The sequence below is a fragment of the Notothenia rossii genome (assembly GCF_949606895.1).
Source record: "Notothenia rossii genome assembly, chromosome: 9".
In the NCBI taxonomy this organism is placed as follows: domain Eukaryota; kingdom Metazoa; phylum Chordata; class Actinopteri; order Perciformes; family Nototheniidae; genus Notothenia; species Notothenia rossii.
This window is the reverse complement of record NC_136907.1, coordinates 59,819,379-59,845,062: the sequence shown is the minus strand read 5'-3', so window position 1 is coordinate 59,845,062 and position 25,684 is coordinate 59,819,379. Positions and strand designations below refer to the sequence as shown.

At 41.7% G+C, this 25,684-nt stretch overlaps 1 protein-coding gene across 5 annotated transcripts in view; it reads left to right on the top strand.

The window, feature by feature from the left end:
- The first annotated feature begins 10,792 nt into the window (after positions 1–10,792).
- Positions 10,793–25,684, top strand: part of kcnn1a (potassium intermediate/small conductance calcium-activated channel, subfamily N, member 1a) — a 55,099-nt gene continuing 40,207 nt past the window's right edge. For 4 of the 5 annotated variants that reach the window (XR_013802547.1, XR_013802548.1, XM_079649446.1 and 1 more), the window contains exon 1: positions 10,793–12,177. Coding sequence is in view for 3 of the 5 variants with exons in the window: in XM_079649446.1 (XP_079505572.1) it covers positions 10,861–12,177 (1,317 nt within the window). In the remaining 2 variants the exon portion in view is untranslated. Of the gene's footprint in view, positions 12,178–16,729; positions 16,862–25,684 lie in introns of those variants that run through there. The other variant, XM_079649447.1, reaches the window with a different exon arrangement.

Sequence of the window (25,684 nt, the reverse complement as noted above, 5' to 3'; positions counted from 1 at the left end):
TTAATATAACGATGTATTGATAATGTACTCACTAAACTTACAATTCATTTAACTTATTTTCTTCCAAAAGTTAATTATCCAAAGCCTCTGTACCCCCCCTCTATTTACATGTAATGGTTTGGTCCCGCCTCCGCCTCCAAACTGCACTTTCTAGCAGAGAGTGAGAGCATGTGAGCAGGGATGTTACTACTTACGTGTGTGCCATGTCTCAACGACTCACAAAGTCAGGCTTTCAAAAATAAAAGAAAGGAGAGAAAGAAAAGAGAGAGGGACTAAAGGGCGACAGTATGTCACCCAGTATTTCAAGAGAAAATGTGAGTGTGGTCCATTAGTGGTTGAAATTAGTCTGTTAGTCCATTGTAAATAATAATTGTTATGTTGTTTTTTTTACTAAGCTGACATTAAGTACTTTTAATATCTATATAGAAAATGCAGAGGTTTTTAATTTCACTTTGAAGGAGGTGAGCAGCATTGTGTTGAATTACATGCCACTTAACATACAGTATCTGAAGGGAGACTGGAATACAATATATATACAGTGGGGCAAAAAAGTATTTAGTCAGTCACCAATTGTGCAAGTTCTCCCACTTAAAAAGATGAGAGAGGCCTGTAATTTTCATCCTAGCTATACCTCAATTATGAGAGACAAAATGAGAAGAAAAGAATCCAGAAAATCACATTGTCTGATTTTTAAAGAATTTATTTGCAAATTATGGTGGAAAATAAGTATTTGGTCACCCACAAACAAACAAGATTTCTGGCTCTCACAGACCTGTAACTTCTTCTTTAAGACCCTCCTCTGTCCTCCACTTGTTAACTGTATTAATGGCACCTGTTTGAACTCGTTATCAGTATAAAAGAGACCTGTCCACAACCTCAAACAGTCACACTCCAAACTCCACTATGGCCAAGACCAAAGAGCTGTCAAAGGACACCAGCAACAAAATTGTAGACCTGCACCAGGCTGGGAAGACTGAATCTGCAATAGGTAAGCAGCTTGGTGTGAAGAAATCAACTTTGGGAGCAATTATTAGAAAATGGAAGACATACAAGACCACTGATAATCTCCCTCGATCTGGGGCTCCACGCAAGATCTCACCCCGTGGGGTCAAAATGATCACAAGAAAGGTGAGCAAAAATCCCAGAACCACACGGGGGGACCTAGTCAATGACCTGCAGAGAGCTGGGACCAAAGTAACAAAGGCTACCATCAGTAACACACTACGCCGCCAGGGACTCAAATCCTGCAGTGCCAGACGTGTCCCCCTGCTTAAGCCAGTACATGTCCAGGCCCGTCTGAAGTTTGCTCGAGAGCATTTAGATCAGGGGTTTTCAAAGTGAGGATAGGTGAGCCTCCCCTCAGAGAACATAAGAACAGCCGCGCCCCCCCTCCCAATTATTATTGCTGTTACTATTATTATTATTATTATTATTCTTATTATTATTATTATTGTTGTTGTTGTTGCTATAATGCAGGGGTATTCAATTGCATTTCAAAGAGGTCCAGTAAGAGAAAATGTAATTAAATGCTCTGTTTTTGCTGTCTACCTTCCGCCATTTGAAATTACTCCTACTGTTTCTCTCCTCTTGTCTCGTCTCTGTGTGTGTGTTTGAATCTATCGTGCTGACTGCACCGATTTGATTGGCTGAGTAGCGTCACCTCCTTAAAACATTAAACAATAACTTTTTAAAACCTTTTTATTTTTATGTTTTAAACATATTGTATAAAACTCCCCCACTACTTGGACTATTCCTTGCACCCCTCTAGAATAAGCCCGAATGGTCTCAACCATATTGCATCAGTAACGTGCACTTGTTATTATAACAAGTCGCAAGGACACTGGTAGCGATCGGAAAATTGAGTATTGTTCAGTTTGTGTGTTGTGAAACATGCGTGTCCGTGCATGAAAATATACCACACACCCAATTACAATTGCATGTTCAATTCACTACCCTGGAAGTTAATACAGTTGTTAAAGTTGGAACAGCCTGTGGACAGCCGTTCTTCCTTGCATGTCAGTCGCCGACACCTTCTTACAGAGGACAGGCACACTAGCTGCAGCACGACCCGTATATTTCCGCACGCCGTGTTCTCAAGACATATTTTTTTTTAACATTTTCAACATGGTGGATAAATCCTTATATGCTCCCGGCAACACACTGAACGTCAACTTTGCCTCCTTATTACACTCACCCCTACTTTAGTGGGAAAAATGAGTCTGCATCTTTGATGCACACAGGAATAAACGCAGATCATACTCTGGTTGCAGCCTTGACCGGTACTTGCTTTTGATCAAAGTCAATGCGGAAAACCTGCACTCACACAGGTAGGTGGAGGTGAAGGGAATGAGCACTTTTACAGCCTTTTTGGCGAGGTGGGGGAACTCGGTCTCCAAAGACAGCCACAAGTGTGCAAGGGTGACTTTACTCGTCTTTTTCTCGTTCTTTTGTGTCTCACGCTGCACCTCCCCTGAAGCACTCTGGCGCCCCCCAGGGGAGGCGCGCCTCACACTTTGAAAACCGCTGATTTAGATGATCCAGAAGAGGATTGGGAGAATGTCATATGGTCAGATGAAACCAAAATAGAACTTTTTGGTAAAAACTCAACGAGACGTTTTTGGAGGAGAAAGAATGCTGAGTTGCATCCAAAGAACACCATACCTACTGTGAAACATGGGGGTGGAAACCTCATGCTTTGGGGCTGTTTTTCTGCAAAGGGACCAGGACAACTGATCCGTGTAAAGGAAAGAATGAATGAGGCCATGTATCGTGAGATTTTGAGTGACAACCTCCTTCCATCAGCAAGGGCATTGAAGATGAAACGTGGCTGGGTCTTTCAGCATGACAATGATCCCAAACACACCGCCCGGGCAACGAAGGAGTGGCTTCGTAAGAAGCATTTCAAGGTCCTGGAGTGGCCTAGCCAGTCTCCAGATCTCAATCCCATAGAAAATCTTTGGAGGGAGTTGAAAGTCCGTGTTTCCCAGCGACAGCCCCAAAACATCACTGCTCTAGAGGAGATCTGCATGGAGGAATGGGCCAAAATACCAGCAACAGTGTGTGAAAACCTTGCGAAGACTTACAGAAAACGTTTGACCTCTGTCATTGCCAACAAAGGGTATATAACAAAGTATTGAGATGAACTTTTGTTATTGACCAAATAATTATTTTCCACCATAATTTGCAAATAAATTATTTAAAAAACAGACAATGTGATTTTCTGGATTTGTTTTTCTCATTTTGTCTCTCATAGTTGAGGTATACCTAGGATGACAATTACAGGCCTCTCTCATCTTTTTAAGTGGGAGAACTTGCACAATTGGTGGCTGACTAAATACTTTTTTTCCCCACTGTATATCAAAACACAAAGCTAACATCTCATTTCAATTATACATTTCGAACACAGTATTTTCCCACATATTTAAGTTATATTTAAGTTATATTTATTTGGACGAATTGCATTCGTGTTGAGAATGTTCCATTCAAAAATGTTATTATTAAAAAGGCATTTACACCATGATGACTATTGAGATCTATTGTCAGGAATGTTAGTCTTATATGTATGGCCAGAGGGCAGGACCCATAAACACATTTACTACCCAATAGCATTGTGAGGCTGAACAAATGGACCTTTTGACTATGTAAATGTAGTCTTTTAAAAAAACAAAAACATTTACTGACTTTTTTGGATAGCTTAAAGTAATGTTGTAAAATTACAACCGGGGGCCTTACAGGGTTGAGGGCTATTGTTTATTGCTATTTACTTTAAGATGTTTATTCTTAACCAATAATTTAATTTAAAAACTCTTATTTAAATGATGTGTGTGTGTCTCTGTATTCCTGATCATACACTGAAAGAATGAGCTCATAGTGCTGCTGATCACCATAAGCTAAACAGCCTGTATATTGCATTACATTTGTGTAATGTAAGCTTCGTTGATACTTTGTCTGTGGGAATAAGAAAAAAATAGTTAGATATACTGAATATTATTTGAGCTATTCCACCATTAGCTTAATCCCAAATAATGTAGAGGTGTGTTGTACAGTAGGTGCCTTAAATAACCCCTTATTTTCTAGTGAGATGTATTTTTATGTTCATATAATGGTGATTTCAATACCACCCCAAAATGATCACTGGTTCCATCCTGGCCACCCACTGAAAATGTCCTGGCTCCGCCACTGTACAGTGCATATATCCCTTCACAGAACTAAAGTATGCTTTTAAAAAAGGTGAATGAGATGATGGAATCAAAGGTGAACTGTATAACATAAAAAAGCACACATGCTGAAAACCCAACCCCAGCAGGGGGGTCTGGAGATTTTAGAAATATTAACATATAAACTACGCATTCTAGTACATACACTCTGAGAAGAAAATAATTAAATCTATTACTACCCAACATATTAATAATATTTGATGCCATTGTTTGTTTTTCACTTTGTTCTCCTCACAGAGAGAAGAGCAAACTTTAAATTGTGGTTAATGGTAGATACAGTAGCTCCCATTGTTCTGTGACCTGTCAATCATCAAACCGGGGTTCATATTTCATTATGTGTTCATTTGTATCTGAAGTTGTACCCATGGATGTATAAAGAATAGTTCTACCGCAAAGTTATTCTCCGTGGGGACTTCCGGCAACAATCTTGATTCTGATTGGCCAGAAGACTCGAAAAAACATCATCAAAGATTTGTTATTGAGAAGATGATCACTACGTGACAGAAGTTTTCAAAACCGTTTATGGTCTCCGGTACTTCCAGTCCAACGCCTACTGCATGCACAGCATTAGAAAATCGGGCCCAAAAAGAAAAAAAGGAATTTTCTTTTTTTCATTTTTCTTTTTCTTCACTGACACATCTGCGACCCACTCGAAACGGGTCTGCGACCCACCAGTTGAGAACCACTGGTCTAAATGCCTAATACAATGACATTTCACTGAGGCAAACCCAAGTATCTGTACCTCTTAAGCCCCACGGACCCTTCGGCGGGTCCGAAACCACAACATCTGCAAGCAACAGTGTCTGAGGTAGGGATGGGTATCGTTAAGGTTTTAACGGTACTACTACTTTTATCGATACCGCTTATCGGTCCGGTCTTTTAACGGTACTCTTATCGGTTCTTTTGGAGAGAAAAAATAAGGTAAACTAATTAAACAAATTGTGAACAAAACTAACATTGCTTTTTATTTAAATTAAATACATAATATTTCACATCAAAAGAAACAACAATGTTTTTAACAAATCATATTAAATAATCTGATGACAGAATAGTTGAAACTTCAACAAAATAAATAACTCAGTTACCTCTAATCATTAACCCATGTTTGTAAAATGGAGTTAACTCTGTGTGTTGCTGCTAACATACATAATACCTGACGTGGAAAAGTTACTCTTGGATGGGGCTACAGAGCTACTAGAAAGACAGTCGAACCCGGTGCATTTCTCCGTCTGAATGTGGTGCACTTTTGCTAAATGTTTCGACAAATTGCTCGTGTTACCGCCCTTACATGATAAACTCTTATTGCACTTTTGGTAACGAGCATTGTCCACATCGAGACGCTTAACATTTAACCACACCTCAGAGCGCGTTCTCTCCGCCATCTCCTCTGTGTGTGTGTTGCTGCATGTAGCAGCTGCGTGTGTGTAAACTGCCCGTTCCCTCACACACAGACGGGAGAGAGAGAGATCTCTTGTCTGGATTGGAAAGATCGAAATTTCAAAAAATAACCATAGACGCATTTTGCAGTCTTTTTGCATATTAGAAACGGAGTTGGCGACACTAAAACTGCAATATAATGTTTGTGTAGCAATAATTGACATATTTTTTACATGTCTCCAGTACCGATAAAAAGACGATAACGTTGGAGCTTAACGGTACCACGGTCTTTAATAATTCAGCCCCGGGGCCCGTTTAATACCGGGGCTCGGTACCCATCCCTAGTCTGAGGGGTTTTTAAGATTTAATAAACTATGCATTTTTCATATCCATGTAACAGGAAGAAACTCAGCTAACTGATGATTTGTTTTGTTTTGTTGCAAAAACACAAGGCTAACGCTGAGCCTCTGAATTAGCCCTGAGCGAAAAAATGCTAACACCGTTAGCACAGAACTCACGGTATAACACCCTTATTACTTATCGTAACTGCACATCCAACATATCGATTAGCATCGTGAGAATACACAGAATCGATAGGTATCTATATCATCACTCCATGATCAGAAGTTGCGACATTAGAAACAAAAACAGACATCACAACACGTGGCATTAGGTAGCAAACACGGCAATATGTCTTACCTCTGTTGTTGTCTGATCAAAAGCGGTCTTCAATGGCATTACAATGATACAAACGCTGCTGAAGGTGAATCCATAGGTTAATCCAATGTGTCTGTGTCACTTTGAAATTATTTCTGATAATCCATCAGCAATAAACCTAGTTTTCAGATTTCAGAGCGTAAGAGGTTTCGCTTTTGGCAAACTGCGTGCGCATAGCCCCCACTTCTCAATGGTAACGTTGGTGTGTGGAAATTCCCCTTCGATTCTATTGGCTCTATCGGTCAGAGAAACAGCAAAAACACCCATTTCCACCAAAATGACCCCAGAGGTGGAGTTATTTTTGCTAAACCTCTCTAAAAAGTTCAAATATCACTTGTTTTGCATCAATCTTGATACAGGGTACTTATTATATGTTGTACTTTGGATTCCTAAAGCTTTTATTCTACTAACCCATCATCCAAGGGTGGTTTTCACCATAAGTAAAACATATCTTTTGGACGGACACTATAATTTACAGTTTTTTACTATGTTCAATCTGAATTTTCTTTAAAAATAGAAAACATCTATATTGATTCTGACTTTTCTACATCCAACACACAGGTTTATCATTACTTTTAGAAAAAATATTATTAATTTTCCCCTTTTAGAAGTGTAGTTATGGTCATTTGTTCTGGAAATGTCATTTTCGAGCCTGAGACCTGAAAAACAGGCTTGGGGTAGTGATTATAAAAGCACATGTGACTTATCGTTGAGCGTACTGTAGATGATAATGGGCTAATCTTTGTACCTGTGTGTGTAATTATTGTTGATTCACTTCACAGTGCAAAACATTTTCTACCTGCCTCTTGTTTTCAATTGAACTCTTTTGATATATTCTGTGTTGGCGCACCTGCTCATTTTACATATATCTCTCCCACTCGGTCCGGTTTCTTTCTCACACACACACACACACACACACACACACACACACACACACACACACACACACACACACACACACACACACACACACACACACACACACACACACACACACACACACACACACACACACACACACACACACACACACACACACACACACACACACACACACACAGATTCTCTCTCTCCTATACTCTCACGAACACACCCGTACTTACACATCTCTCTGCTTCGCTGTGGTTGGTTTTCTCTTTCTCTGTAATTACAGGCTTCTTATCTACTTCCTATGTTACGTGCTGCAGCCGGTGGCCTCCTCCATGTTTCCTCCTCTACCATTTTAGTGTCACAGATCTTCCGCTGCTTCTCCCTAAAGGAGCCAACAAGGCAGAGACGCCCAATATGCTTTGACATGGCCGAGTTTGACAGCTTCGTGGTACAAATCCAAGTGGCACTAAATCGTAATGGCAGCTTTTGCTAGAAAGAAGCTGTTCAAATGAAATATTACAGCGTTGTTAGGGTTGTGAGGGGGGAGGCAGGCGCAAAGAAATTGTGGGCACAGCTGTTCAAAGCCCGTTGGTGAATGAGTGTTTGTGTGTGTCCAGAAGTAGTAAAGTTTGATTTAATTATTCATGTGGAAGCAGTAACATTGCTTCCCAAACCAGCAAATGAAACTCCATCTTGCCAAGGAACTCACACAGGTCACAGCGACCAATTACTTAATGAAAATGATCAGGTTTCCAATGCAGCCCTGGGCAGAGCGCGCTCCAAATTCCCGAAGTACTTCACGCAGCTATAAAAACAGAGACGTAACTCAGCTTTCTTCCAGTGGTTATAGGCAAAGTGTGCCACCGCTGCAGTCTTGAGGCTCATCAAAACTCCAAATGGCTGAAACAGCTTTAAGGAACGGATAATTACTTATTAAGAATGGCTAATGTATGATGTAAAAGTTGGCTCCCTCTTCTGTCTATTTGGCTCAACCTCAACTTCTCTCTCTTGCACTAAAATGGTCTGTTTTCTGTTGTTTTAGCTCAAATGTTCAATTAATTATGCAATGGAGCGTGACAGAAACAAAGACATCAAAGTTTATCTTACTACAATAAACTAATGTCTAGGTGCACATTATTGTAATCATTAGGTTTTATCCATACTGGCTGTAAAGGGACCAGCACTGTAAGACATGGGGGACGATGTCTATAGAAAGAAATGCTGACTAATCATGAACCTTAGAAGATTTTCAAATTGGTGTTGAATATAGATATCGTTTTGAAAGCTCCCACATTAGAAGTTGCACAGTCCAAGCTATGGAGCAAACCCCCCTCAGTTCAGATCGGATCAGCTGAGTCTGCAATTCTGTGTTTTAAGGATGGTCAAAAGGTTCACTTACTGACAGAGAGATAGAAAACCACCATGACCTGACAGGTCTGATTTTTAAAGTTCAGCTGAAGCAACAACATTTGAGCAGCTTCAGCACTCCGAGTCCGACTAAATTATGAAGGTTTTCTTGTAAATAACTAATGCATCTAGAAAAAGCAATACACAAATAATCAACACTAGAAACCGTTATTTTATGACCAAAATGACCAAATAATTGACTTGTCGACGAAGAGGGGGCAGTCCTCATTTTTTGTTATTTGTTTTTTGTATCAACAAGGAAACACTGTCGAGGGAAACCTAAAGGCAGGATGTGGATTCTCATCCTCCACATGGCCAGTATTGCTACCACGCAAGGAAAAGTACTTGCAGTGGTTACCTGTTATAAATACCTTGGTATCTGGCTTGATGTTTGCCTCTCTTTTAAACCTCAGGTCAATACTCTGCTTGGAAAGCTGAGGGTGAAGCTAGGTTTCTTTTTCAGAAACAAGTCCTGTTTCTCGCTTGAGGCCAGGAAAAGGCTATTCTCTGTGACCTTTTGACCTGTGCTGGACTATGGTGATTTGATTAATGAATGCACCTGCCCATTACCTGATCAATTTAGATGCCACCTATCACAGCACGCTGAGATTTGTTACAAACTGTAAAGAACTTACTCATCACTGTACCCTGTATGCCAAGGCAGGTTCATATATAAAGTCATGCTGGGTAAACTAACACCTTACATCTGCTCACTGATATCACAGAGAGTCACAAGCTATTGCCTAAGATCCCAGGATGTTTTTTTATTACATGTACCAAGTAGGACTGTTCTAAAGCTTTTATGTGCACAGCACCTCTAGCTTGGAATACTCTGCAAAACATTTTGAAAATGAGCATTTTGATTCCCCTGCATCATTTTAAAGCACAGCTGGATGAAATGATAATCGATACTCCTACCTGTCATTGTGAATACGTTTGTAAATTGTACCCCTCTCATTATGTTGTCTGTGTCCTTTTTGTTTTCTGTTGTATTTCTGTTACATGTGTAACCAATGTGCGGCATGTCTCCCTTGTAAAAGAGATTCTTGATCTCAATGGGATTTTTACCTGGATAAATGAAGGCTACAAACAAGTATCGACAGAAGGAATATAGCCACCTTGTTCAATTATGGGCATTTTTGTATTGTTTTTTATAAAATAGACTTGAAAAAAACACTAGATGTATCCTTTAATCCAAGTTCTATGTTATAACATTTCTCATTTCAGCTGAGATGAATTCTTGGCCGATGTGTGCTGGACATCTGTCCATCCTCTGGCTACTTGACTCAACGACAGAAGCTATTTTAGTGATGCTCATCCTAAATCCTTCAGCACCACGGACAGCAGCGTCTGTGCCTCTCTCTCCCTCTCTCTCTCTCTCTCTCTCTCTCTCTCTCTCTCTCTCTCTCTCTCTCTCTCTCTCTCCCTGTCTCTCTCTCTCTCTCTCTGTCTCCATCTAGCCGGCTTCCTCTCCGCTGTGACAGTGAAGCCCTCACCATGTTATTCTGAGAGCATGCAACAGCAGCGGCTCGCACACAGCATGCTGCAGGCTCTGAATGCAGAATATATCTTCATATTTCTGCCTGGTATTAAAAAAACAGTTATATTTCGCTGAATTATAAAAAGAAAACATACACACTGCAGTGCTCAGGCTGTAAGACATGAGGTAATCATAACAGTTTGATGCGTGTCTGTGGGCCAACAAGTGGAAATGAGTTTCAGTTGGAGACACCAAGAGTGGGTTTATTGTCTCGCATGATTTTTGCAAAACACTTAATGCACATTACACTATAGGAATCACTTGTGGAGATAATCATAAAGCAAAGTGTTCAGGGTTTATCTAAGATGAGAATTTTTTTCTAAAGGCCTGTGGATCTGCTTGGGTGACGTAGCAGCAAAAGTGATTTCTTATAATGCAGGGTGGTTATGGCAACATTGACAAAGTCGATCTATTGGTTCCTCAGGATTACAATGATCGACCATGTGAGTGTGATTTAAACACCTTTCTACATGTCAATAATCCCATTCTTGTAATATCCTTACAGCCTTAAGGAGTGATCGATCCGCTGCAACCTGTGCGCATAGCAAGCAATGGACCGATATTCAGGCGAAGGCGGTGTTTTGGCTGTACGGTGACGTTTTAAGGCAGGTCCTGGTCAAACCTACCAATGATACAAGTCTGTTCTATTCTGCTGGGACTGATCGCAATGAACGGGTGTCGGAGCTCTGCACGGCAAAGGAGCAACCACAGCGAGACGCGGCGATCAAGGGGATGCGGCATCGGTACGCGGGAGCTGTCCATCAGCACCAAATCCCCGACGAAAAGCAAGAAAGCAGCAAGCCGAGCCCAGACCCACTCGCTCCTGTTTTCAACCTGCCGCCCCCGCCCTCTTCTCACCACCGAGATCGCACTTCGACCACCGCCGTTCATCGCCAGAGCCTCCAGGAGCTCCCCTGTCTGAGCCAGCCCTCCCGGAGACCTGTGCACAGCGGCGACCCTCTACCTCTGACGAGCTACGACACCGCCCAGCGACCTTCACACCGAACCATTGAACCCAGCACCGGGCAGCCGGCGCACCTGCAGCAGGATCCCTGGGCCCCGGCCGGCTCTCAGCAGCAGCAGCCGCCGCCGCCGCAGTCCGAGAATCAGCCTGTTTTCCCCAGCTGCCACTGCAGTTTTTCCGAGCAGGAGGCGAGCCTTTCTCAAAATCATCACCATCCAGCCGATCCTCTCCCACCGCAGCCCTCCCCACCTTTTCCGCCGCCTAAACTACCACCGCCACCAACGTCGTCGTCCTCCTCCTTTTCCCGGGAATCTAAAAGGGGGGATCGTATCCAAAGGAGTGCCAATAATTACCAACAGGCAAGCATCGTGGACCGCTGCAGGGGAGGAGGAGGAGCAGGAGGGCACCGAGACCACAGACAGTTGTTGCAGCAACAGCAGCAGCAGCAGCAACAGCAGCAGCAGCAGCAACAGCAGCAGCAGCAGCAGCAGCAGCAGCAGCAGCAGCAGCAGCAACAGTATCAACAGCACAGTCATTTAAGACTCCAACAGAGGGACCCCTCCCCTGAAGGAAGCCGTGCAAACTCGCAGAAAGGGCGCTCTTTAAATGTATGTGAGTCAACCGAGGCTAACAAGAGAGCATTCGAGTCTCAGACTCCGGACCTGCAGCAGCAACAGATCCCACAATTACGAGCGCAGCAACAGCTACTGGTGGGGAGCAGCTTGCCTATCAACTACTGCGCCAGCGGCTCAGGAGAGCTATGTAGGACTCACCCGGCTCCACTGCTGCAACAGCAAGAGCAGCAGCGGCAGCAAGGCGCACTGGGGCTCTGTCCCCAGCGTCCGCAGCACTGTGAACAAGACCGCAATAAGTCTGGGAGGATCACCGCGCCAGGCGACCAGGCGCAGCCTCACTCCCGCGACTCCCGCGCCACCCCCCCGGTAACGCAACAGGCGTACGCGGGGAACTCATCTGCGACTGGCAGCAACAGCAGCAAAGACAGCCCCAACTACGGCTCGAGCTATCACCTGTGGCCCGAGAGCCCGCATAAAGGAGAGGAGCGGATCCGCATCGACCTCCATAAGGTAGGTTTTTTTCACATTCATCTCCATTCATATCGGAGCTTATTATCCTCTTATGACAAAAACAAACTGGCCTTAACGTGTTCACTCAATGACCACGCCTGTCATATGATTTTGTTACAGAACATTCGCCAATGTGTACGGTGTGCACGCGCATGTGTATGTATGTACGGGAGGGGGGCTGGGGGGTGGAAGGTAGGCTATTTTAATCGTCATTCAGGGGTAGCTTTTCCAAAACCCACCGATGTTAACTATCGCACATGTAACCTTATACGTGATGCGTATCATACCTAACCTGGTATTTGTTTAATTTGGTCACACAAGCACGCGCTTGCAAACGGCATCGCGAGCGCACAAACACGCGCACACACACCTGTTCCATGTTGCAGTGTTGTTTTGGGTAACCCACTGTAAAATAATGATGCTCCCAAGCAGCTGAATTAGAAACAAAGCGTGTGTTGTTTCCACAGAACCGAGGGGTTTCTGAGCAGGGGAATTTCAGGATTCTGACTTCCAGACACAGCGTTAGCTTTATATCATGTAGTCCTGTATATCTGTCAGTAGCTCCTACCAAGGCAGTGTTTAACATACTAAAAAAAAGCTCTTTAAATAAAGGTGTATGAGATGTATGTAACAGGTCAACACTATAATATGTACAGTGAAATAAATAATTCAAGTTAAGGCATCAATCTTAAAAGATTTAGAGCATCAGGCTAAACAAATGATGGCAAGAAAATCAAGAGTAAAAGCATGTCAAATAATAATAAAACAGACGATTATTGGAAGATAATACCTGGTAAAAATAAGTTCAAATGTTCATTCAGTAATAGGTTAGATGAAACTGCAGTAACAAGTGGGAATCTGGGGATCAGTCTGTATGATTGAAGTTTAAAGTATTATGATTCAAATTAAGTAAAATCTATTTCTAGTTATCATGTAGATTATCTGGCAGTACAAAGGTTGCTATCCATTCATCCTCACTGTGACATACAGAAAACTCAAATGAAAAATCATTCTCATCTACATTTTTCAATATGTTGTCGGTAAATACATGCGTTGAATGTCCTCTCTGGCTGCTATGTGTTTTGGCCCTTGCAGAGAGCAATACAAAAAAAGTCCAACTGGAAGACATTGAAGTAAATTGTTTTTTATTCTAGCTGCTAAAGAATTAGCTACGTTGTTTTCTACATATGACCAAGTTGTCTTCCCTGAAAAATCTGGTTGACCAAACATGGTTAATAATTGATCAGACCAACCGACATATGGACATTTTAGCAGACTTGATTGTGAAAGATATCGTAGGAGTGGCAGATTCGTCCCCACCGTTGTATATTTTTGTCCTCCCCCAGCATTTCCTCAAGGTGCAGGTGATGTGGAGTTTTTATATCGCAGGATAGGAAAGGGAAAGCAACGGGTGGCCCTGATGAGGGTGTATCATCTAAATAACAACACCACCCTCCTTCTTAAAATGCTGCTGTTGTTTTCAGGGGCTTAGCTGGCTCCAGTAACAAAAGGTGGTACATTGAACCACCTTGACATGACTGTTCTTACCTCAAGTTTGGAGCTTCAGCAGAATGCTGAAATGGCTGAAGAGAAAGTAAACTTTTTTTCTTGAAGTTGCAACCAACCTTTTTCCAAGTTAAAATCACAGGATGTTTACCTGATAGGGAAGCAAAACCCAAAAAATGAAATGGTGAATTATGAATAGTGCAACATGTTTTCCTAATATTGGTAAGAAAACAGGAACCAGTTTGTGTTTTAACATCATATAAGAACTATGCATGCCAAAGCTTCATTTTGATAATCTGCTCCGTGCACTGCATTGTTGAGGCCATAGTTTAAATAATGTTTTGACATCATTATACCAAATACTGGCGAATAAAGCCCATATTGTACTAATTATAGAGTAAAACATCAGGAAAAAGAGTCTTTGGTAAGTGGTATAATAGACCCAGTGAAAACTCATTACTGTTTAAAACAGCTGGGATTTTAACAAGCTGTAGGGCCGTTATGTCTCTTAAATCCATTCTGATTATAATACTGGGAGATTTATTTTGTCTTTTCTAAACTGATCCTGTCTGTGTCTGATAGCCTTGGCCACAAAAAAGTCAAAACATGGTCAGTATGCAGCAGGATAGGATATCATGAGTTATAGCTAATAGATGATAAAAATCAAACTGCTGTTTTAGTTAAAGTCTTTCAATCACCTTTTCTGTTTGCTGCTTTCCAGCACCCTCTGTAAACAAGACATTTATTTATTACACAACTATTACATAATCCAATTTCCACTGCAAATCAGAAAAATCTTAGAAGTAATCCCAGGACAGACTCTTGAGTATCAAACCTTTTTCCCTCGCTCAGATCTGACCATGCCAAGTATTTTGATATGTCCAGACACTCTTATCTATTCACGGATATTCGTGGGATCGTGGTTACATCTTATTGACTCGCCCACAATGAGACAGCCCGTGCCCCCGCCCCCATTTGAAATCCCTTAAACAAAACACTTGTGACCAAACAAGCCCGATAAAGTGTATACGATTACAGTATCCCGCAGCACACCCTGAAACTGGACACCCAGCCCACTGAACCGACGGCAGGTAGTACGATATTGTGTCCTGCCTCAATAACATCGTGCTTTGAAAGGTGCATTGCTGCTTCTTTTGTGATAGGCTGTGTAAGTACTCTAATGCCTTCCACTTACTGCTATGGTGATATCTCCTGCAGTGACAGTGTTGTACATAAACATAGGATGTGGATTTGCTTTCGTTTAACAAGGCGGAATTTAGAGGATAGGCGGATGTCTCCTCTAGCGGATGCTTGTGATTAACCACTTAACAGGTGGTCCGATTTAGTGCCGTTTAGGGCCCAAAATAAAGCGGTTTTCCTGAAAATAATTCAAATGCCTGCAAATATTGAAAGGACAGAAAATCGACTATTAAAAGGAATTGCATGTCTTTCTGTTGCTTGCTTATATTTTGTATCATGTGTTTATATTTATGTAGCTTATTCAACAATCAGAATAACGTTAATTTACCAAATAGGATTGCCCTTACAAATAATTCTGCCTTGAGGTTTGTTTTAATCAATAAACATATTAGAAGGACATAAAACATGCAAGGGAAGAACTAGGTCATATATAAAATAAAGGAAATATGTGCAGTAGGTGGTTTCAGGGGGGGCATTTGTTTGAGCCTGAACATGGGGAATCCTTCCTGGTACGTTTTCCGTGGCTTAATGTACCCATATTGTAGTGCTGCAGCTAACAACTCATATCATTATCAATTTCTGTTGATTATTTGTAACTACTCAAATAAATCTACCTTCAATATATGCTTGTTCATTTCTCTATCGATGGATTCATAATTTTGGTTTGTTCATTGTTAAAAATACCTGTTAATTTTCCAAAGCCAAATGAGATTTTCCTCAAATAGCTATTTTTATTTCTTCAACAGTTAGAGAGCCAAAGATAATGGACAAATTGTACATGTACGACAAGTAAAAACAACAAATTCTCACAAACTGTGTATCTCTGCTGCATGGTCACCATTTACTTATTGTCATGCAAGTCCCATCTATCGTTTCATATCAAGTGAAGAAAATCAGATCATGGGTCAAAAGAAGAAAAAAAATTCATAGCCGTCTCTCTCCTCTCCTGTCACATCACCCATGTTTGGTGTGTGTGTGTGTGTGTGTGTGTGTGTGTGTGTGTGTGTGTGTGTGTGTGTGTGTGTCAACCTTTCTGAAGAACATAAGGTTGTATGTGTCACTGCAGAATGGCTGCTCAAAAGAGGAGGAAAGCTTTTACTGTAAAGCTTTTTGTGCGGATCCTGCTAAACGTCAGTCCAACATGTGTATAATCGGGCTATAGGATCTGGGAAAGGTCAGCAGAGGGTGCATCAAAGTGGCACTTTCAGCCAACTTAGTGTCACTTTGACGCTGTCTGGAGGATTTACTGGGGTCATGTTTACTGGTGGTTGTAGAGCTTTGGAAAGTGGAAAGGGAATGGTTTGGCAAGTATTCTCTGTAAAGAAGGAAAACATGTTCGGTTTTTTCTCCATTAAAGTGTCAGTGTTTCCAGTTTTTGCTTCTCACTGTTCAGATTTTCCAATAACTAAGACCATTTATTTCAAGTAAATACCAGAACACTTATGTGTTTTTCCCTCTTGTCCAAATTAAGGAAAACGCTGAGGTAATTGTGCTGCCAGCCCTCTTTAAAAAAGCAGTTAATCTTATCAGCTGTGTGTTTATGTTGGCTTCGCAATTACGCTGATGTAAAGCTGAATGCTCGGGCCTCTGAACAATTGATGTCGACAGATCTGCTTTCAGCCTTGTGATTTACCAGCGAGCTTATGCCAGGAGAAACATTATGTTGATTTAAACTTTCTATCGGTCATTTCTCCGCTGTTGTTACAGGGCCCTGAGTTTGTTTTTCTCATTAGTGTTCCATGTTTCCACTGCTTGTCTGTGTTTGAGTCTGAGAGGGCAGCCAACACCTTGAAAGTAAACACACCTCACGGAACAATTAAATGTCAAACAAGGGGCAGATCCTAGATCACATCCTCTGTATATGACGAAGGAGCGGCACTGCTGTAGATCCCTGATAACGCTCAGCATTGTGCGAGGAGAGGTAGGTGTGAGCCGTAGGAGCCTCTTAGTTTCGGCTGCAGCTGGCAACACACAGGCTGTAAGTATGAACATGAAGCTCTTTTAATAATTGATCGCTGTTTTCCCTATTTTTTTTGTCCGCTGCGTTTAAGTGCTACGCTGCGCTCCTGCTCTGAAATAGATTTGTGTTACCATGTGTGTTGCTATGGAGAGATCAGCCTGGTATTGTTGTAGCGGTCTCTCTCGCAGGGGTATTGAGTTTGGTCAAGGAATCATGTGCAGAACAAGATTCATCTTTTCGGATTCACGTTTCATTACACACTTGCTTTTAAGAACGCGCAAATAGACACATATGTCCAAGTCACACACGCGCACACACACACACACACACACACACACACACACACACACACACACACACACACACACACACACACACACACACACACACACACACACACACACACACACACACACACACACACACACACATACATACACACACACACACACACACACACACACACACACACACACACACACACACACACACACACACACAGGACCCACATACACACAGATATTACTGTAAGTGGTGTTCAAAAAGTGCCCAACTTGCTCTAGTTTATTCGCTTTGAGTGAACCTGCACAAGAGGTGTATTGAATTACTTGCAGTCCAGTGGAATACAAAGAGTGGAAAGAAAGCGCGTTGGGGGTTTCCTCGGTCGCCGTGAGCCTCGCTGCTTACTGACTCCGCGGGTAGAGTCACAGCATGGCAGATGTTTGCGCTCTGCCAGCAGTCAATGCAATTTGTAACCTGACCGTTCAACCCCTCGTGATGTTTCCCTTTTCTAATGTGTGTTGTAACTCACAATGTTGCTACTCCATAGAAAGCCAAGTCTCCAACACAACTCTTTGCTTAATAAATGACCGCAGTTCATTTATATGGTAATTCCTGTGAGACGCCAGCCAAGGGATACCAGGCATATAATGTATCACCTCAATGCTATGCTTTATGGCTAATTAGGTTATTGATCTGAGGCTGTTCCTGCAGTTAGGGGCATGATTACAACACAAAAGACTGAGAGTGTGAGTAATGCAGCTGTAAGCAGATATTTGTCATTCATTACAATGCTGGACCGACTGGTACAACAATGTGTGTGTGTGTGTGTGTGTGTGTGTGTGTGTGTGTGTGTGTGTGTGTGTGTGTGTGTGTGTGTGTGTGTGTGTGTGTGTGTGTGTGTGAAGGTGCAGATGTGTGTGTGTTTTCACACATCCATGCACATATCTTATGATATTGCCGACGTGCGAGCTCATTGAGTCATTTCAATATTGCCTGCTGGCTGTTTTCAAATGTTTGTTAAACACTGTGTTTGGTGGGAGTGCAGAGTGCAGAAACGAGATGTTAGAGATGTGTGATTTCATCATACTTTGCTCACACAATCCACTAACGCTCGGCTTGCAGCCTCCCCTTTAACAATGCATGTTCAGAACGCTGCTCCTGCCATTGTAAAGCACCATGTGTACATAGTGTATGGTTTCCTTTTGCGGCAGGCGGGCCTACGAATACATGTGCGTGTATTTGTGATGAGTTCCCTGCTGTGCCTGTGTGCTCTCAGTTTGTACTCCCCTCCTCCTTCTCATCAGGTCTTTATGCCCTCAGGTCAGAGTTTGACTGCTGATCCCCTGAGCTGCAGTACTACTTAATTTACAGCACATGATACACAACCGTTCCCCTGTAAAACTCAATCACAGCCTCCTCTGGCCACTAATAAATATTCATTGAGGAACAAAAAGCCTCAGCTGATCCGCATCTACTCAGACTTACTCTGCCTTCAGCTGTTTATAGAAAAATGTGAACACAATTTGTTACCTTTAAACAAACAAAACACACTGCTTAGGGAATTCAAACTTCAATCAGTGTATGTATGTGTACTACAAGTGTGTTTTAAATACTGTGTGCATATGTGTGTGCTTTGCTGTCAGCAGCCTTAGTGGCTCTTCTCCAGCACACGAGCTTCACAAATAGAAACAGAAGACAAGTTGAATGAAGCAGCTTTCCCGCAGCTTTCTCAATCCCCCTCCCCTCCTCCATTGTTACCTCAAATCACCTAGCTTGTGAATATAAAACAGCCATTATGGATGTAGAGCAACAATGTAATCTTTTGAGGGTTTTCTGAGGTTGACTACTAGATGTGGGCTGCAGTAGGGCTGAACGATTAATCGATTTTAAATCAAAATCGCGATTTTAAATGATGCGATTATGAAATCGCAAAGCCTGCGATTTTTTTTTCTTTTTTTCTTCTTGTGAGTCAGTCATCCACACCAATCAGAAGTGCTGTGCTCCACGTGCACCAGCCATTGTTAACCAATCAGAAGTGGCCCATGATAGAAGCTGATATACAGATTGATCCAATCACCTGCCAAGTATTTTTGAAAGTGCCTGCCCTTTCCAAATGGCTTCCAATGGAGCTTTCCTAGATGGTTTGGTGAAAGAAACCATCTGAGTCAGGTTATTAAGGCTCCATCACATGTTTTATATCTATTACAGGGTGAATCTTAAAGGGGACCTATCATGCAAAATGCACTTTGTGATGTCTTTTATACATAAATATGTGTCCCCGGTGCGTCTGGGAACTCACGCAGCATCAGAAAATAAAACCCTCTCTCTTTTCCTCTGTACCCAAATCTTTTAAAAACGGGTGTACAACAAGCGGATACAGATTTGCTGCCGATATGACGTCAAATCGGCAGTGGACCCACCGAAAGTTGCTATCAGAAACAATGCCTGACGTGTTTTGGACGTAATCTCGTCTTTGTTTACATTGGCAAGCCTCGCTAACACTCAGAGCTAACCTGTATGTGTTTAAAAAGCAGGAAATAAAAAAAGGAACTCACCTTGTGATAAACCTGCAAGAGAAAAAGCATTTGAGCTCCATACTGTTTCAGAAATAATCTTTGATGTGGTTTAGAACAGGATGACGTTTTATCACAGCAGAATTTTACTTTATCTCCGGTAGAATTCTGATCAGGCATTAGCTCCTCCTCCTCTTTTTTTAAAGCTAAGGACCCAAAATCCGCGTTTTTCTAACAGGGCTGCAAAAGAGGGGTATGAGCAGTATGAGGCATGGCTACAATGGGCGATCTGTTTGGTATTTTGAAAAAAAAACTTCACAGACATGTTTTGTATAGGTATTTTTCCAATATAGCATAATAGGTCTACTTTAAACTGCAGCTTGACTTTAAAGCAACCCAACGGAAGTTTCATGTAAGTTTAGTTCTTTCACTCGTAGCTCGGGCTGCGGGGGTGCTATAGACGGGAGCATGTTGGACCTTCCTAGCGGGAGATATGGCCGCATTTTACAATAAACTTCCGTTGGGTCGCTTAAAAACAAATATCGCAAATCGAATCGCAATCGCAATATTTGTCAGAAAAATCGCAATTCGATTTTTTCCCAAAATCGTGCAGCCCTAGGCTGCAGTAAAACATCTGTTCCATGGGACATATTTCTGCCACATGTGCATGTATGTTTTGTGCCCGTGGTTGTTTGTAAAAGAGCGAATAAGTTAAAGGATAGCTTTTAGTATATCAGTATCATGTGGATGCCACATTCTTCAGATGGTAAAGGTCACATTTACTCTATTGCAGCTTCAATTCATGTGGAAGAGCTTCTCCTTCAGGAATCCTCCGCTGTATCTCTGCTGTTAGACTCACACCGGGGCTCCATGCTTAATTATGCATCTGCAGTCGTGTTGACAAAGCGGGTGAACGCACCACACTGTACAAAGAAAAAGGTGTAAACATGTGTTTGCAGTCCGTTAGAAAAACATAGATTTTTGCAACAATATTTGAATGGTTATTTTATTGTTGGTTTATCAGTGTTAACTGATGCTGAGAAATGTATCACCTCCCTGCCTCACTCTCCCTCTGTTTTCCTCCGGTTAGTTAGCTGTTTCTATGGTGTTGGCCTTCCTGCGTGCTGAAGTTCCTATCCAGCTGCTCGAGCCTCCATTATCGGCCTCCCTTCGACTGTTAACCCCTTAATGGGCCATCGGTCTGCACACCTCCTGTTTTTGTCACTGCCATTTTCTCTTTAACCCTTTCACCAACAAAACTGGCTTCCATCTATTGCCTTCTCTTTCTTTGAGAGTCCATTCTCGTTCCCCAGCCCCCTCTTCTTCTTCTCTTTCTCTGTCAGACTGCAGAAGAAAAAAAAAGACTTTTTAAAATAGAATCAATTTACACTAAAGGGCCCAACGGGCATTCGAAAAACTGCTGCACTTAATTTCATAACCAAAAAAAAATCACAGCTGGAGGCTGTTAACACATTCCCGGGGAACTTTTATCATGTGAGACGTTAGAGAATAGCATGTGAGAAAGATAGCTTTGTCTGTAGTACCGTGTGGGGTCTGGTTATGATGTTCCTCTTTATAAAAGCACAATTATCTGTGCTGCAGCATAATACAGTAAATACATCTGTGTGTATGTGGTCTACATTTGCATCTGAGGGTGAATACAAATGTGCCGCTTTACCAACCGGCCTGTGTCTCGGTTCAGCGGAGAAAAGGGTGGTTCGGAGCCAGATAAGGATATTCAATTAGCCGCTTCTATGGAAGACTGCTGCACCAGTCAGAGCACGCTGCAGCCGGGTGACATACGGTAAGGGTTCTCTGTTGGTGTGGGGAAGCAATGAAACCTGATATCTTCTAATTTCATCTCGTCACTGTTTCAGTAATCTTCCCATTGGAATGTCAAACATATACCGTCTGCTTCGTGAGATATCGGTTTCTTCCCGTTTTCTCAACGGGAAAGTCTCATTTTTGAAATAAAAATGGGAGATAACTCGAATACGGGGAATAAAACAAAATGGTTTTTCAGATTAACAGTTTGAGATTTCTTTCATTGGCGTTTATTGTCACTGAATGCTGCACATTTGCAAGGAAAACCCTATTTATGTTATTCAATCGTATTTAACATTTATATATTCTCTCTGAGGATTCAATTTGACCCTGAAAGGCAAAAAAAAAGAGTAAGAGAATTCTCCATCACTCTCATTTCCTCTCGCTTTCATGTCCTCTCGCTTCTCCTGTTGGCTTGTGTCCTCCTCACGTCATAAATCTCAAACAGGACGTTTCCAGGCAACTCTCCAGTCAATCTTTACCGAGTTTGTTGCGCTATCGATCTGTCCTGTGCTATAGGTTGGCCTGGCTTCTCTCTCCTCTATTGATGTTTTCACCTCGGGGAAAGAAAGAAAGTGCCTCGGCCAGAATTTACAGAGGGCTCGTTTTCCAATGACTTACAATCACCTCACAATGGAAACACAACTTGTCAGGCTGTGGCATTGATACATTGATACTGTTATTGGATCCCACAATGGTGAGTGCCGTTTGATGAGAGGTTAAAGTCGTGGGATAGTGGAGTTGGTTATGGGGGGCACTTAAGGGTGATAATCCCTGTGAGGAATATATTGCCCTGTGGTCCTGTTGGGATGTCAAATAGCCGTCAAGGGACCAGTCACCTAATGAAGATGGTTTAGTCCTCTGTGTCCACTGAGCTATATTTCTCGTGTGTGTGTGTGTGTGTGTGTGTGTGTGTGTGTGTGTGTGTGTGTGTGTGTGTGTGTGTGTGTGTGTGTGTGTGTGTGTGTGTGTGTGTGTGTGTGGTTCCTAACCGCCTGCATTATTGGTCGTTTCGATAAGTGGGGAGAAGTAGTGGTATGCGAGGCCATTTAGGGCGTAAATCATAGTTCTTCTCCCACAAAATCATAATGTTACATAATGCTTGACTTTCCTTAACACCACTTTGCCCTTTTTCACTTGCAATCACTATGTTCTGTAATACACAACTACACTCACACTCATGTTATAGACCTATACCATAATAGTATGAGAGGATAACTGCATAATGTGAATGACAATGGACGGCTTCAGTGACATTTATGTGTTTTACAGTCATCATTATTTCTCTCTCAATCAATGGTGTTCTGTTTAATAGCTTATCCTTCTCACACACAGTCATCATAATAGCCCATCCATACACTACTACGTTCCATCCTCTGTCCATCGCATTAAACTGTTGCTACCTTTGTTAAAATGTGTAAAATGAACAAGCCGTGCTGAATGGAGATGAATTCATTTTGAATTTGACACTGTTTATGGAAAAGGTTTGAATGTAAGGCACCTCCTAAAGATGTTACATTAGGTGCAATACATCAACCAATCTGAATCCGCCCATTATTAACCCTTAAAATAACACTGAACTGCCATTTCTTGTGACTTAAGGACACAAGTATTAGCTCTTGTAATTCTAACTATACATTTTGAAATGGTGGAAGCTCTAATATGTTGAATATATGTTTGGGGCGCATTGCGGTCTGTTTGCGTTTTGATATTTCTTTAAGTCTTTGGAATAAAACAGTTTCTAATTTCTTGATTTTTAATGTGTACAAAACAAAAACAAATTTCATAAGCTTTTCACCCTATGCCGCCTTAAAAATAATTGTTCCCTACTTCCTCTTTTGCTAGCAGGTTGACAGTCTGCTCTAATTATGAAATATGTACTGATCTATGAATAAAATAATAAAGTTGAGTTGACATAAAGAATTATATTAATTTCAATATTTTTTTTAAACGAGCCTGCTATTCCTTGTTTCTGCAACTTCTGATGTAATTCAGTAAACAAATTACCAAATGTACACAGATCAATTACATTTCCACCAAATTATATTCACTAGATCATTCTTGTAATTCTTGTCTTATAACCAACCATTAAGGATACAATGACATATGTGAGAGAGAAAGATGAATTTTGCACTAAAATTGAATGTTAAAAACACATTTCAGTGGTTGAAAGGGATGTATGGCCCCTTCTTACTCCGTTTTATGTGAGCATTTTTCAAGGACTGGGCCTGCGTCTTTTTGAGGGGGTTATCTGCACAAACTCGGCATCAAGCAATCATGCGTAATGGGAGCAATATAGGGCAATACTGTTGATTAGCTCAAATAAAGAGGACACTTTGGAGAGCTGATTAGGGAAACATTCCATTTCCATGGACAATGTCAAACCTTTATAGGAGCATTTACACATCAACACTGAGAACATGTGATGTGAGACTTTATATAGTGCTGTCACCCATCTATCTAAAAGTAAAGTGTATATACTCACCAGCCTTTGGTTCTTTAGATTTAAAAGAGTTGCCATTCTAAATAAGAGCTATAAAATCAAGCATAATACAACATATAAAATCAGCATAGTAAAGCAAATATTTCAGTAATCCAAAGGTAACTCATAATGGTGGGAATCCACTAAACAGACTGCAAACAGTTTTTGATGAAACCAATTATAATACATTTAGATAAATTACAACATGAGTTGTTTTCCTAGTACTTGATTTTTTTGCTTAACATCTTGACACTGATCATGTTCACACACCTGAGTTGTGTCTGAAATGCTCTCTCATGCAACAGGCTGCCGTCTCTTCAGCTGTTTTGTCATTTATGAGCGGTTTTTAACACTTATGAGTGCAAACGCACTTCCTGGGCATGGGGTGGCCCAGCTGGCCATTTTCTAGGTCAAACGTCTTTCTGTAGGAAACTACGGATGGGAATTTGAAAGCAAATGTATATTCGGATATTCGATCCCCCCAAAAACGGTTAACCGGTTAACAGAAATGTACATATCCTATACAAAAATTGGGTAAAAAAATTCTAAAAACTTTTTTCGAAAAAGATTTTTTCAATAAGTTTGGGAAATAAATACATACATGTTCAAATAAGTATAGAAACCAAGTCGAATTTGTCAAATGTATTGAACTGGTGATCACAGTTAGATAGCTCTATAGGCCTACTTTCATGTGCGGAGGCGATTCACAATCAGGCCAGCTGTAGAGAAGACCCTCTCAGCTGGAACGGAGGTTGCGGGTATAGCAAGGTATAGTATGTTTCGCGTCGGGCCGAACCACGCCCCTTAGCTGTGATATAATGAGCATATACCACGGCCTGTCGTGAGCTATTGCTTTTATAAAACGGTTACCAAGTGTGGCAATATGAAAGAAAAATACACACTCTAATTTAAATATTTTTTATTAGTAAATAATGATGTTCAAAATAAAATAGTCCCTCCGTTGCCTTCTGCACGAAACATAGTGTGAGCAGTGCTTGAATTGGGCCGGTACTCACCGGTACGCAGTACCGTCACTTCTGATTTTTACCCATGTGGTACCGGCACTTCTTACTGAGTACCGGCACCTTGCCGGTACTCAGTAAAATGCCGGTACTCAGCCGCCGGCAATATACGTATATATTGTAAACGCAACGCAGCGCAAATGTGGGTCTGACTCTGCCTCACAGAGGGTGACTGGCTGTCTACATGACGTGGCCTGCCGACATTGCCACTTTCATACAGATCATACTAATGCCCTCGATTGGTCTCTGTGTGTCATTCAAGCTCGGGAGGGTGTGTGTTGGTGTATGTGTGGCGCGAGCGAGCGAGAAAGCGCGCACACCGGTTACGTGTGTTGTTGTTGGCATCTGGTGCTAGCTAGCTGCGCTAACGGATATAAGGAGCTGTTTCAACAACAAGGTGGAGGGAGAGTCCTTTGCTGTCAGACTGAGAGGCTGATAACTACAGCTCTGGTGAGGTAAATTACTCTCTGAGTCTTTAGGTAGTTAACTTAGTTTAAGTTATCTAAGTGGGTCTCAAACGGTTCGGTCACCATTTATGTAAACACATATTTCCATTTGAGGGGGTAGTGATGCGTAAAATATGCATGAATAATACAAACAAAATGTTAACTAGGTGAAAAAAGGTAAGATAAACTTGTTGAGAGCTAAAACTAGTCTTTGCTGTTGCCTCAAAGAGGAGCAGGGGGGGAGAGGTTTGGTTCAACTATAAATGAACCAA